We start from the raw sequence: 12,012 nt of genomic DNA on the forward strand, positions 1-12,012 counted from the left end.
CCCCCCCTCCCTCCACCTCACTTAAGCTCCAGTTTTTATTAGCAGCTGGGCTGAGACAGCTTCCCACCTCCCTGAGAGAAACAGATCCCAAATCATTTACAAGTTAAGCAAGCACTTATTTCCCCTTACCTTGATCGCAACGGGATAGATTGTCCCTCCTATTTCAAAGCTCCCCTTCTTGAACATCATCACAGATGTATTATTTATGCAGGTGCCTGTCCAGAATAGAAAAAGTCACTACTTCATATAGCCTGCCACATTTCAGTAGCAAGACTACACCAACATACAGGTCTTGCACTCACTGAGGAGCAAATGCAGGCCCTTTAGAGATAAAGTTAAGCATCTCTCCCCTGCTGTCCTTCATTCTGTCTTGTGACAGACTCCCTGACTGAGGCAAGACCAAGTATTAGAGAGAAAAAGCACAAGGCAGAGGTTAACTCTGTAGGACAGTGAATAGATATTCACAGGGTAAAACAAATAATCTTCCTGTTCTTCCGCATACAGCTTCTGTCAGAAGATCCAACAGCCAGAGATTGCATACTGTTGTCTTTGTGAAGTCTTATACGAAAGAAAAAAAATATATGAAAGCCCTAATAAAAATCTCGTGCTCTAATGGAGCTGACCCATGGCTTAGAAGTCATGACAAGGGAAAAAGAGAGATGAGATTATGCTGAATAGAGGGAAAGAGCTGTTCAGTTTCTTACCTTCTGGAAAAATTAAGATTGGAAGTTTGCTCTTATCTGCCACATGTTCCCTCAGCCTGTGGGAACAGAATGAAAGTTTAAAAAACAGTTCCTTTCCACTTTTATTTCCCCAGGCAGCTGCATTTAAGAAAAAAAGCCTTACTTACATATATTCATAACAAAACCAAAGCTTTATACTGGAGACAAATTTGTATCTGCCATTCTGTTCGTAACAGATCTGAAGCTTTGTGCATGCAGTCTTTTCAACCCTCTGAGAATTGCTCCCATTACTTTTACACTGAGGCAACATCCTCTTTTCTTTCCTGCATATTATTTTATTAGCTAATGACCATCAGGAGAGCCAACAAATATATGCCATTAAGTCATTTCTATAAACTCAACTTGTAAGAAACAGCCTACATGAGAGAAAAGTGTGCGCGCGCGAAACAGTCCRTCCAGGCTCTGCTTACTTAGACTTCTTTAAGACAAGATTTTTAATGCCTACAGCTCACGCTACCTTGACAACACTTGGATGACTTGTCAGAGCCATCCTGCCATGTAGAGGCCAACAAGGTGATCAAGAAGATAACCTGTCATAAAATTAATCTGAGAAGTTCTTCAAAAATTAGGAAGAGTACCTATCTCTCTATGCCAGCATCCACAGGCAAGCCTTTGGACAAGTTCAGAGCCAGGACCATACCTTTCACATGGAGAAGTAGGCTTTATCACCAAGCTATTTGGATAAAGACTTCATTCAAAGTGTCTGAGGAATTTAGGGTGAGCAAAAGGGGGGGGGGGAAGGGGGGAGGAAGAAAAGGATGTTGAAGTCATTTGTGAATACATAGGAGGAAAGAAAAGAGGAACCAAAGAGGAATGGTTTGGGTAAAACATTCTGCCATTCATAAGAGCACTTTGCCTTAATGAAGGCCTAGACTGGATAACTAGGCCTAATGAGGTGTCAGCAGTTCTCTTCAAGTCAAAAGCATTACTTTGCTTTGGTCCAGATGCCAGTTTAGAGTACCGCTTTCATATACAGGCATGGCTTGCAACACATGCACTATTATCTATTCTAAAATGATCCAAGTCAAGTCCTCTCCTATATGCTATACCGTACTTCTGCAAAAATATGCCTTTCTTTTAAGGAGCTCAGTTTTACAACTAGATACATTCTTCCTTCACCTGAGCAAGCCAAGCTTGCCAATTTTAGTGGCTCCCAATTTAGAATGAAGTCCTGATAGGTCATGACACAGAAAGTCTGTTTTATAATCAGGATTCCCTTCTGAACATACAGTCCCTGAATTTGAGGTATCTTCATGTCCTTTTAAAGTGTATGTCTGAATTAGTAAGAAATTAGTTATTATGCTGATGGTTACCCAAATGACATCTTTTGTTATAGTCAGCTACAATCCAATCCTTACCAGAACCTCTGGTCTGAAACACTTGACCCTGTGTAAAGTATTCAAGAGTTCCTCAGTGACCTGGGGGCCTGACATTTTGACGACAGTCTACTGTACCTCAGACCACACCAAGCAAGCACATTCAGGTCATTCTGAATGAACCAGTATGCTGCAAAACAGCCCCTCCTCTTGCTCCAAGAGCTGCCATACAGTCACTGCTATATTGACGGTTTCCACCCCTACCTGCTTCTACTGGTTGGTAAGGTCCTGCATCATTTCAGCCTACAGTAATATGGAGTTACAGATGACTGGTGTCCCTAGGATCAGGGCTTGTAAGCAGCAGCCATCATTTGGAATAAGACAACTAGATGTGGTCCCTATTAACAGAAGATGCTTTCGCAAGACAGCTTGAGTCCTCACAGGACAACGAGGTTCCAAGTGCCATTTCTCACAGTAACCTCATGGGCTCCTTGGGTTTTTGACTTTCCAAATTAATAATTCCTAATCTGGGTCCTTATTTTTGAATTACTGTGCAGGGATTCCCTACACGGGGCCCCTCAAGCACCATTAGATATTACAATTACACTACCACTACAATTTACCACTCAAACTCATGTCTCACCTTTTTGTCACTAGATGGCGGTCTTTAACTTCTGAGCGTTCAAACCAGACATGAGGACAGGCCTTTACTGTGGCTCTCTGAATAACTCCCATTAGTCCACCATGAACCTGGCCAACCTGCAAGTCCAATGAGACATGTTAGCATAAAAGACTCCTGGAAAGTAGAATTTCCTCTCCTGCATCCCTACTAAAAAAAGCCTACTGGAGACTGCAAATCAGGATTGGGAAAGGCCAATAAAAACTAGTAAAATGCATTCACTTGAAAGGGTCTGGAAGCACACATGAAAGCATATCTCAGGTTTTATATCAGATGAAGAACCTGGCATTGACATTGCCAGGGTAACTTTACCAGAACAAAAACTTCCCTGTAGTCAAACTTCAGCACAATTTATACTTTTCCCACTGACTAACACTGACCATAACATAGCTACTAACTGTAAAAGTTAAATACTGAACCCCACAACCAATAACCTATAGTCCTCCCCTTTTGCATCCTCCCTCTCTCCTCTGTGTTCATCATGGACCTCTGCATACCATTGCATAGCATCCATCATTTGTCAAAATGATTGCATCTATCGGTGATGTGTGGTTGGCCACACAAATGCCTCCTTTCTGAGGTTTGTTTTCCCTGCAAATACAGAATTTGTTGTTAGACTAACAGTGCAGGGAGCACCACATTACACACACATTTCTTTAAAACTACCAGGTGAGTCAGCATCTAGTGCGACATCGACCTGTGGGCCAGGAAAGAGCTGCCCCATTTCAACAAGGATACTCATGCACGTAGAGCTATGCACAAACACTTAGGCTATCCTAGCATCGGCTCACTCACTTGTTATGGTAATGGATAGTACCAGAGAGAGCTCTGACAAGGATCCGGGAGCATGTGAGGTGGACAAGTTCACTCAGATAGCTTTTCACACTGAAAGAGAGAACACAATAGTGTGGAGCATCCTGGAAAGCAGTCAGACACAGACAATGTTCTCCAGCCTGCTCAGAGTTGGGGTTAAGAGAGGTTTTCCTGGGACTCAAGAGCACAGGGGGATATTCCCAGCTCAATCACTCACTTGCTACAGCAGCTCAGCCAAGACACATCATCCCCTTAGTCTTATTAGATAGCAGGCAAGGCAGAAATTTCCCTCCTGGATATTTTGTATCCTAGCACAAAAGTAGCCCAGGATTGGTGCCTCAGAAATGCTAGTGTATAACAGAGGACTGACCTCAGCGTGGAGACCCAACTACAGAAGAGGGATGCCAACATCTCTTCCGAATTTCAACTTGGAGAGATAGCAAGAGAGGGAGGGAGACCTGAACAATTCAGCACCACCTTTTTTGCTTTACTTCTGGGATTGTCCCCACACAGAGCTAGGTCTACCCTTTTCTACACACCTCTGCATGTTACTGGGCTGTCCCTGGCTGGACACTGCTTCACTGTCATATCCTATCACTAAGACACACTGCTGAATTCAATTTGCTTCCTCTGATCATCCTTCCCATCAGCCCTTTTAGACAAGCCTGTCTTAGTAACTCAGCAGAATACTGCACTACTTTTCTGTCAAGTGGATTAAAAGCAGAGGAGTCTTTCATTTATTAATTCTCATTTCTTTCTGTCTTCCTCACTACTTGTAACAAGGTCACACCAGCACACACCTCCTTCCTCCTTTCCTTAAGGAATGGACATCACCAGCATCCTATCTGAAGGGCTGTTTTGGGCCTCAGTTCTTTGATTTTGCGGTCCTAAGACAATGAGATTTTTCGCCCCCAAGATCTTCCTGATGTTTTTAACACCTCTTATGCTTATCTCTCATAAGAAGAGGGGCCCATCAAAAATCACCATCCTCAGTGCCAAGCCTGGCAAGAAGACAACCTCAGCCTGAGTTTGAAATGCCACCATAGACAAGGACACCAGTTTGTGGGTGGAGTGTACTATTGACAGTGTATGACTTGTCAAATTCTGTCCAGTTTTAACCTTGAATTCTCTGCACTGCAGTGCTACTGACTTGGCTAGTTTATCCCTCATATACACAACACACACTACTTACTTGCTGTTTGGCAGCTGCCCTACCATTGTTGTCCCCACAATCATTGAGGTAATCCCAATGGCAGCCAGGGTAAAGCTGTAAGAAGAGAGACATTAAAGCAGGATAATTGATTTTGCTCCTTTTAATATCACCTTCCCCTTTAAAATGGAAATGGATTGCAGAAGTTCAATTATTTCTCAGAGTCTTGACATACCCATTTCTCCATAACTCTACTGTTAATGACTTCCTGTCACATATTGCTCAAAATCATGGTACAGCAAAGGCAACAGCATCAGATACCCCAATGCTTATAAGGTCAGAGTTTAACTAGAGATTGCCCAGTCTACTCTTATGTTGCCAATCCATGTGACTCAGGGGAAATACTCACAGAAAAGATGATCGCTTGCCCTAAACTATTCTGCATAGGGAATGGGAAGATAAATGTTGAGAGTGGCTTTTTAGCCAAAGAAGAGTTTAAGCCAGTTAACTGTCTGTATCCACAGGTGGTCTCTGATAATGTTACCTTCTGCTAGAGAACTTCAGATGATGTTTCCTAAGAATATACACACTGACATGTTCCCAGACTAACATAATCCATCAGCACCTGTGAGCTCACCGTAGGGGCAGCAGGAAGCAGTACCGCACCACTACCCCAATGACCCACACAATAGTCAGCCGCAGGCTGATGTAGTGGAAGTTGACATTAGTCCTTGTGAGGAGATTCCAGGAGACCAACTCTTCAGAAGAAAACCTTTGGGTGACTTCATCTTCCACAATGGCCTCAAACCCTTTTCTGCAGAAATAGAATATGTCGGAGAATTCGAAGTCCACTCGATGCAGACCTGCAATTTCTTTCTCCATAGTGGTTTCATCTCTTTCTATGATACCTTGGGAAAAAAAGTGTAACCATATGAGAAAATAATTCTGTACAATAATAGCCATCCTCCAAATTACTTGCTGCTCTGCAATGTTCCAGGAGACAGCTTTATTATCAGACCTCTACACCTATGACAATAAGATCAGAGGAGTAACTGAACACCGCATGCTCTTCAGCAGGCTGGTTATAGCTCCCTTTCCTCAAATAAACCCCTTGAGGAGCAAACATCCAGTTCTGTAGCCTGCTGGAGGTGAAGCAAGAAAGCCAACCCCTTCCCACCATCTGACACATTATAAACTCAAAAACTTTATCCAAGACCATCTTGTGCTTCCACAGAAGAAGAGAGAAGAAGTGAGAACTTGGTCCCTTCAGAGCCCTTCTCCCAGTGCTCCATCTGTATATTTAGGGGCATTCATGCTCCTGCATGGAGGCTTCCCTATTTTCCAGGCCCTTGGCTCTAGTCAGGCATTGTGGCTTCCCACAGCCATGCTCTGCTAAGACCTGCTCTGCTGCTACCTGTCCAAGTCCCAGACCATGACAACTACCTGACACCTGAGCAAGGACCAGCTTTGGACCAAATGTACCTACCTTCCTTCACAGCAGAAGTCTCTTCTATGAGTAGAGACAGGACCACACTGTTTGTTTGTTTTTATTATAGTATACATTAAAGAAAGAAAAACCCTCCAAAAGAAAGGAAGTCAGATAAAGTTGTGCCTAGAGGTGCCTTAATGTAATAATGTAGTTTGTCACTAACAGTTGTGTTTTAGTTGAACTCTGCCCGTGTAATGCCTGACAAAACAAGGGAAAACTGCAGAGCTCAAAATTGCAGTAGAAATAGCAAGCACCATTTTTTTTAATTTATGGTCCGATAAGCCAGTTGGATGAGCACCGATTTCTCACTGAGTCCCTGAAGGTGAGGGGAAATGGGGTAAGCTAAATATAAAGATCAAGTAGCTGCTGTCTGGTAAGCAAGTCTAGCTCCAGAAGTTGATGACTGAAGAAATCTAGACTGGCATTTAACCAGAACAGCCATCACCTGAAACACTCAACTAGGATTACAGAGGTCCAAGTTCAGGTCACTGCTCTTCCAGACTCCCTCTGACAAGTTACATAATTTCTATGCTTCAATGTTGGGATTAAAATAAGGGAAGGAGGAGGCACCCAATTGTCTCAAAATACATGGCACCTTCCCACAAATACACAACCCACAGAATTAAAATCTACTTCCTACGAAAGTCTTGCCAGCACATGAAAGAAAGACACTAGGAATATACACGCTATGCAAATCATAGGCAACTTTTAGACTACAACTGATCCGGGGAATGTTTGTATTGCACTGTATCATACACAGAGGCTCCTGGCTCCTATTTCTTGGCTGAAACTGCTGCAGGTGCAGCACATCGGAGCCTAGGGTTCAAGTTTAGCACACTGCTGGCACACACAGGATGCCCTTGCTGTAACCTCTCTTATCAGAGGCCTACTGTGTCACCATCACACCACACCGCCAGTACACACGCTGCCTTACTGGTGAGAAGTGCCCTGCCAAGAGCTCAGTAGCATTATGCATAGAATTAAACACGCACTGCTCAAGCGATATACTTAGCTTTCTTCTAATCAGGAGTAACATTTAATGGCCTTTAAGCCCTTGGCCATGAGCAGAGCTGAGTTTGCCAGAGGCAGCTAAAAGGCAGTTTTATGCAGGAGCACAGCAAACATCACTCACAAGCAAAAGATGGACATAACCACCCCTCTGTTCACAATGTCATGGCACAAGCTCTGAACGCTTGAGCTTTAAGTCTCAAGCTCCCATACTCTAATTAGCTAATTATGCCATGCTCAAACTTCACACTACCTAGTTACAGTCACATATTTGCATAAGCCCTTCTTTCAGTAGATGATGCTTTCAAAATTTATAACTGAACAGTGTTTTGGCGTTTTTTAAACACACAAACTAAAGAGCAGCACTACCTTTTGACACAACCAACACCCACACAGACAGCCGAGAGCTAGTTACTCAGAAACACATATCCAGCCTCTGAAGTCCTGCCCAGCAGAGAGTCGCCCATTGGGCCCAACGTGTGACACACTGCCCTCTGACATGGGCAACATGGGAAGTGACAGAACCAGATAATTCCCCACTCAGCAAATACAACAGTCAACCTTTTTCCTGGGACTATTGTGTCTCACACCACTAATGCAGGGGCATTGGACACTCTCTTTGCAGACAGATACAAAAGACACTGGGCTTTGGTACTGGAGTGAAAGGTGTTGCCTCCTCAGTCATGCTGTCGCTTGGTTGTCATGTTGAAGAACCAGGTGACACTGGATTTTAAGTTCTTTGGAAAAGGTACCTTTTTTGCTCTGCCAGGGAACAGCGCCCTGAACACAAGAAAACAAGTCATTTCACACACAACTGTGATTCTCCCTCGTTTCCTAATCCACCTCCTACTGAGGATTAGACACAGTCAAGAAGGAGGGAGGAGGTACTACAAATTCTCCTCAAGTCAAACAGCCCTCAACACACACATGCACACACACACGTGCATGCCCTTACCTTTACCCTGTTTTATTCAGTACTCTGCAATCTATTATCACCAGGAATTTCTCCTCCCTCAATAAATATTGCATAACGCAATTGGGCCTTTCTGCCTGCTCATGTTCTGACACCTCAGGGGCCAACTTAAACATAGCACTGCTACACCTAGACCTTCCCTGGTCCCCAAGTAGTTTCATCCACATGCAGGAGCCCAGAGCACCTAATCACAAGTCAGTTAGTACTGTACTCTTTTTCAGTACTAGAAATTCAATGTGGAAATAGCTGCAGGCCCTGACGGCCAAGGGCATTCAGCAGTACTCACCTCAGATTCACGCTGCCGCTCCCCTAAGTTTCTAGTGGCCCCAGCACACGCACAATTACCATTGTAAATGCAGATCCATGTTTGGTGCTATCCACTTAACATCTATTCAGACCTAGCACAGCATTCATAACACTGAGCACAGAGACCACCTAATATTGTTTGGCAGTTCTGACTGCACATGTGATCATTTGCATTTGGGCCTGCCCTCTGAGCTAGGACAGGATTTCAGAAGCAAACAGGCTACTGGATTGCAGAGGGAACAAAGAAGCAGCAGCCATGCCTCAAAAGGCACTAAGTGTGCCCAGATCTGGTTGAAGACAAAGGGAGTTTTGACTCTCTGTAAGAAGGTAGAATGCTCATCACAAGCTTCCTTTCTTACTTTTTTTTTTTCCCCCCTCCTCCCCTCCCCTGACTAGAATTCGGACAACTCAAAAAACTCCTGAGAGCAATATATAGAGTACAGCTTGGTACAGGAAACTACAAATCTCCCCTGTTCCCATACTTTCTCAAGTAAGGGGGAGTTAGGTTCCCATAATCCCCATGAGAAAGGGAGTCACCATGTCTCCTTTGTGACAAGCTTCTTCTGGAATGTCATGAAACTTAGTACAGGAGAAGACATCCACAGAGGGCAAATGCTTCGGTTTTACTTTCAAACATAATCCAAAAGACGGTTTGAACATAGAAGGCCTGCATGCAATCATCTATATGAGTTATCCACAGGCATTATTACTAATGCCTCAATAGAAATCATATAGATAGGTGCACAGATTTGTCCGGGTTATAAGCTACAGCACATCTAGTACACCCCTCAGCTGCACATACAATTGGAATAGGTATCCAAAAAGGGTACTTTGGGTTTTTATAAAAGGATAGCTCATACAGTGATATCCACTACCCAGGTATTCTCTCCCTCAGTTTTTCCTTCTTTTCTAGGAAAGAAAAACTATGTGTCACAATCATCAGCTATACAGGAAAAAGAGCTCCTAGTTGCAGCAGCACAGTCGCATCTCCTGCTCTCTCACTTGGCTACAACGTGACAGGACACTATCACCCTTACAGGAAGAAAGAGGAAATCTAGCAGCATCACTGAGAAGCTGTGAGGCATAGCCAGCGGGACACTTGCATTACCTTGGGTGGTTCCTTAGCCTCTCTGCCTTTTCCACACCCCACCCCAAAAAAAAAGACAAATGCAGCAAAACAAAAACAAAACTGATTCAGGACACTAGCAACTGGTACAGGACATTCATATTTTCGCTTGCCAAGTTTAAAGTCACAAATTAATTTAGAAGTCATACTCTGACCCCTGTTAAGAGCTGTTGTGCAGCACCTCCAGTTTATTATTACTGCTGCTGACAGTTGGGTCTGCTACCATCCAAGTCTGTTTCATACTTGGCCTGCTGATAGTACAATACCCAGTATTTCCAGCATTGGTAAGGATGCTCCTTTTGAAATGAAATACACACAACCACTTCAGGAGTTCAAACCCCATTACTGTAACATGTTCACACAAGAGCTATTTTGTGGGATCAGAGAACAATCTTGCTAAGCACTATCCTGTTTTCAGGTGTGCTGCCTAATAAGGGAGTACACAGTAAAAATGCTAACAGTAAATCTGTCAAAAAAAAAAAATCAGCATATCAACAGAAATATGAATGCAGTCAGGAAACGGGAGAAGACAAAGTGCTGGCTACAATGGCAGGTTCAGCCTTCCCCTTCTTTTAGTTTCCTGTGCAAATTCAGGCTACTCTTGCTGCACGTACAGCTCCAAAGTCCTCTTGCAGACAACTCTGACCTAATATGGCCTACCATGACATGCTGTATGGGATAAGATATAGTAAGAGAAGTAATTTCAAAATTAGGGTAAAGGAAGAAATATGAAGCAATTATTCAGCTGTCTTTCTACAGACAACGAGAGTAAGAAGTTTGTCTGCAAATACTGAGGTAACTCAAGAGGGCAAAAGGGAAATAGAAGCAGACTGAAAGGAAGGAGAAAAGTAAAACACCACACTGTCCTACAGCAGAAACAAAGCACTGAGCTTGCGAAAGAAGAGTGCTGGACTTGGACTTCAAAATGCTCTCCACTAAGCTCACAGATCGCTTTAGAGATCTGATACTGTCAGGACTGATGGCCAGCAGCCTTGTCAGCACTGACCTAAAAGGAGTCTTCAAGACAAAAGCAAGCATTGCAACACAAATGTTTCCTTCAATTGATAACAGTCTCCATCTTAAGCCCTGCTTTGTTTTTACTAAACATATTGTTATTTCATACCCTTGTTTTCTCAACCCCTCTGGCTTTTCAACCATTCAACACAGGCCAATACAAGAAGTGTTTCATTCTGCAATAGCACTTCTTGTGCCAGTAGTATTTCAAAATAATTAGATCTAACAGTAAGTTAGTAAACAGCCCCATCTCCTCTCCTGTTCACTCTCGCACACACATCTACTTCTTCATTTGAAATGGTTCCCCTACTTCAGCATGTGAGTCTTAWCAGGATGACTTGACTTGATTCTTACCATTAGCAACAGGAGTTTTGAGCATCTGTGGTTGTGCCTTTTTGACACCTTTTTCTATCCGTATAGTAGCCCACTGTCGAAGAGAAAGAAAAGTTAATTTCACAGCTGTAATATGCACGTAATAAGTAATAAGTTAATAATATGTATATAATAAGTAATATTCATTTAATATTCACTTAAACAAGTCTCCTAAGAAGTGACAGTTACTTAGAGACAGGTTGTGACTTTCAAGGAACCTCCTCACCTGGTAACAATCACTCATCTTCCTCAGATGCACACACAAAAGCACRGATCATTCCTCTGAAGAAACACTGCCTGAACATATTTCATAACCAAAAAACACCTAGYGATAGCCAATGCTTCAGACTCTGCTTACCTGTCTTCAGAGAGCCAACAGATTTGTAAGTTAAATTTCAGATACTTGGCCACTGAAAGCCATATAGGCCTGTATCAGTCTTGCCGTTCACACCTCAGCCACTGAACGATGACCACACGGGAGGCTCCTGGCTACCAACTTGTGGGAACAGTCAGCCCTCCCACATGGGCACAGTGCTGAGCCTGAACAGACCCTGAGCACGCAATACATGTTCACAAAGCCAAGAGACACATCACAATTCAGCTCATCTTCTTTCATTGTCATTTCATGCTCTTTTGTGACAGACTCACATTTTCACTTCTTGAGTCACAATACCAGCAACAACCTTGCACACCATTAGGAAATATTCTCCAAAGAAACCTTCCTGTACCAAACTCCTGGCCCAGCCACACCCCTGAAAGTAACTGCATGAAATTGAAGAAAAAAGAGTTATAAGTGCATTAGGTCAAACTGAGGCCTAAATGCAGCTAGCTGAACAGAAAAACAAAACAGCATTTACAGTCATGGGAAGCCTTGTTTAAGTTTGGTTTCACTCAGAAGAGGACTGCACCCAAGATTTTTCTAAGTTGGGCATGACTGAAATTTCCCTTCACCCTGCAACTGCTCATTTCCTGTCATTTTTTAGGGCTAAGAGCAGCAGAGAATCAGGCTAAAATGTCAGTGAT

At 43.2% G+C, this 12,012-nt stretch overlaps 1 protein-coding gene across 1 annotated transcript in view; it reads right to left on the reverse strand.

Moving 5' to 3' along the window:
• Nucleotides 1–11,050, reverse strand: part of LOC112970692 (glycerol-3-phosphate acyltransferase 3) — a 15,073-nt gene extending 4,023 nt beyond the window's left edge. Inside the window, exons 1-8 of the mRNA XM_026075349.1 lie at nucleotides 10,972–11,050; nucleotides 5,339–5,609; nucleotides 4,744–4,818; nucleotides 3,534–3,623; nucleotides 3,236–3,329; nucleotides 2,703–2,818; nucleotides 705–760; nucleotides 130–215 (exon numbers count right to left, since the gene is read on the reverse strand). Of these exons, the coding sequence (XP_025931134.1) occupies nucleotides 130–215; nucleotides 705–760; nucleotides 2,703–2,818; nucleotides 3,236–3,329; nucleotides 3,534–3,623; nucleotides 4,744–4,818; nucleotides 5,339–5,609; nucleotides 10,972–10,996 (813 nt within the window). The 5' untranslated portion in view covers nucleotides 10,997–11,050. The remainder of the gene's footprint in view (nucleotides 1–129; nucleotides 216–704; nucleotides 761–2,702; nucleotides 2,819–3,235; nucleotides 3,330–3,533; nucleotides 3,624–4,743; nucleotides 4,819–5,338; nucleotides 5,610–10,971) is intronic.
• Nucleotides 11,051–12,012: the final 962 nt, after the last annotated feature.

Source organism: Apteryx rowi, unplaced genomic scaffold (assembly GCF_003343035.1).
Source record: "Apteryx rowi isolate R43461 unplaced genomic scaffold, aptRow1 scaffold_401, whole genome shotgun sequence".
NCBI lineage: Eukaryota > Metazoa > Chordata > Aves > Apterygiformes > Apterygidae > Apteryx > Apteryx rowi.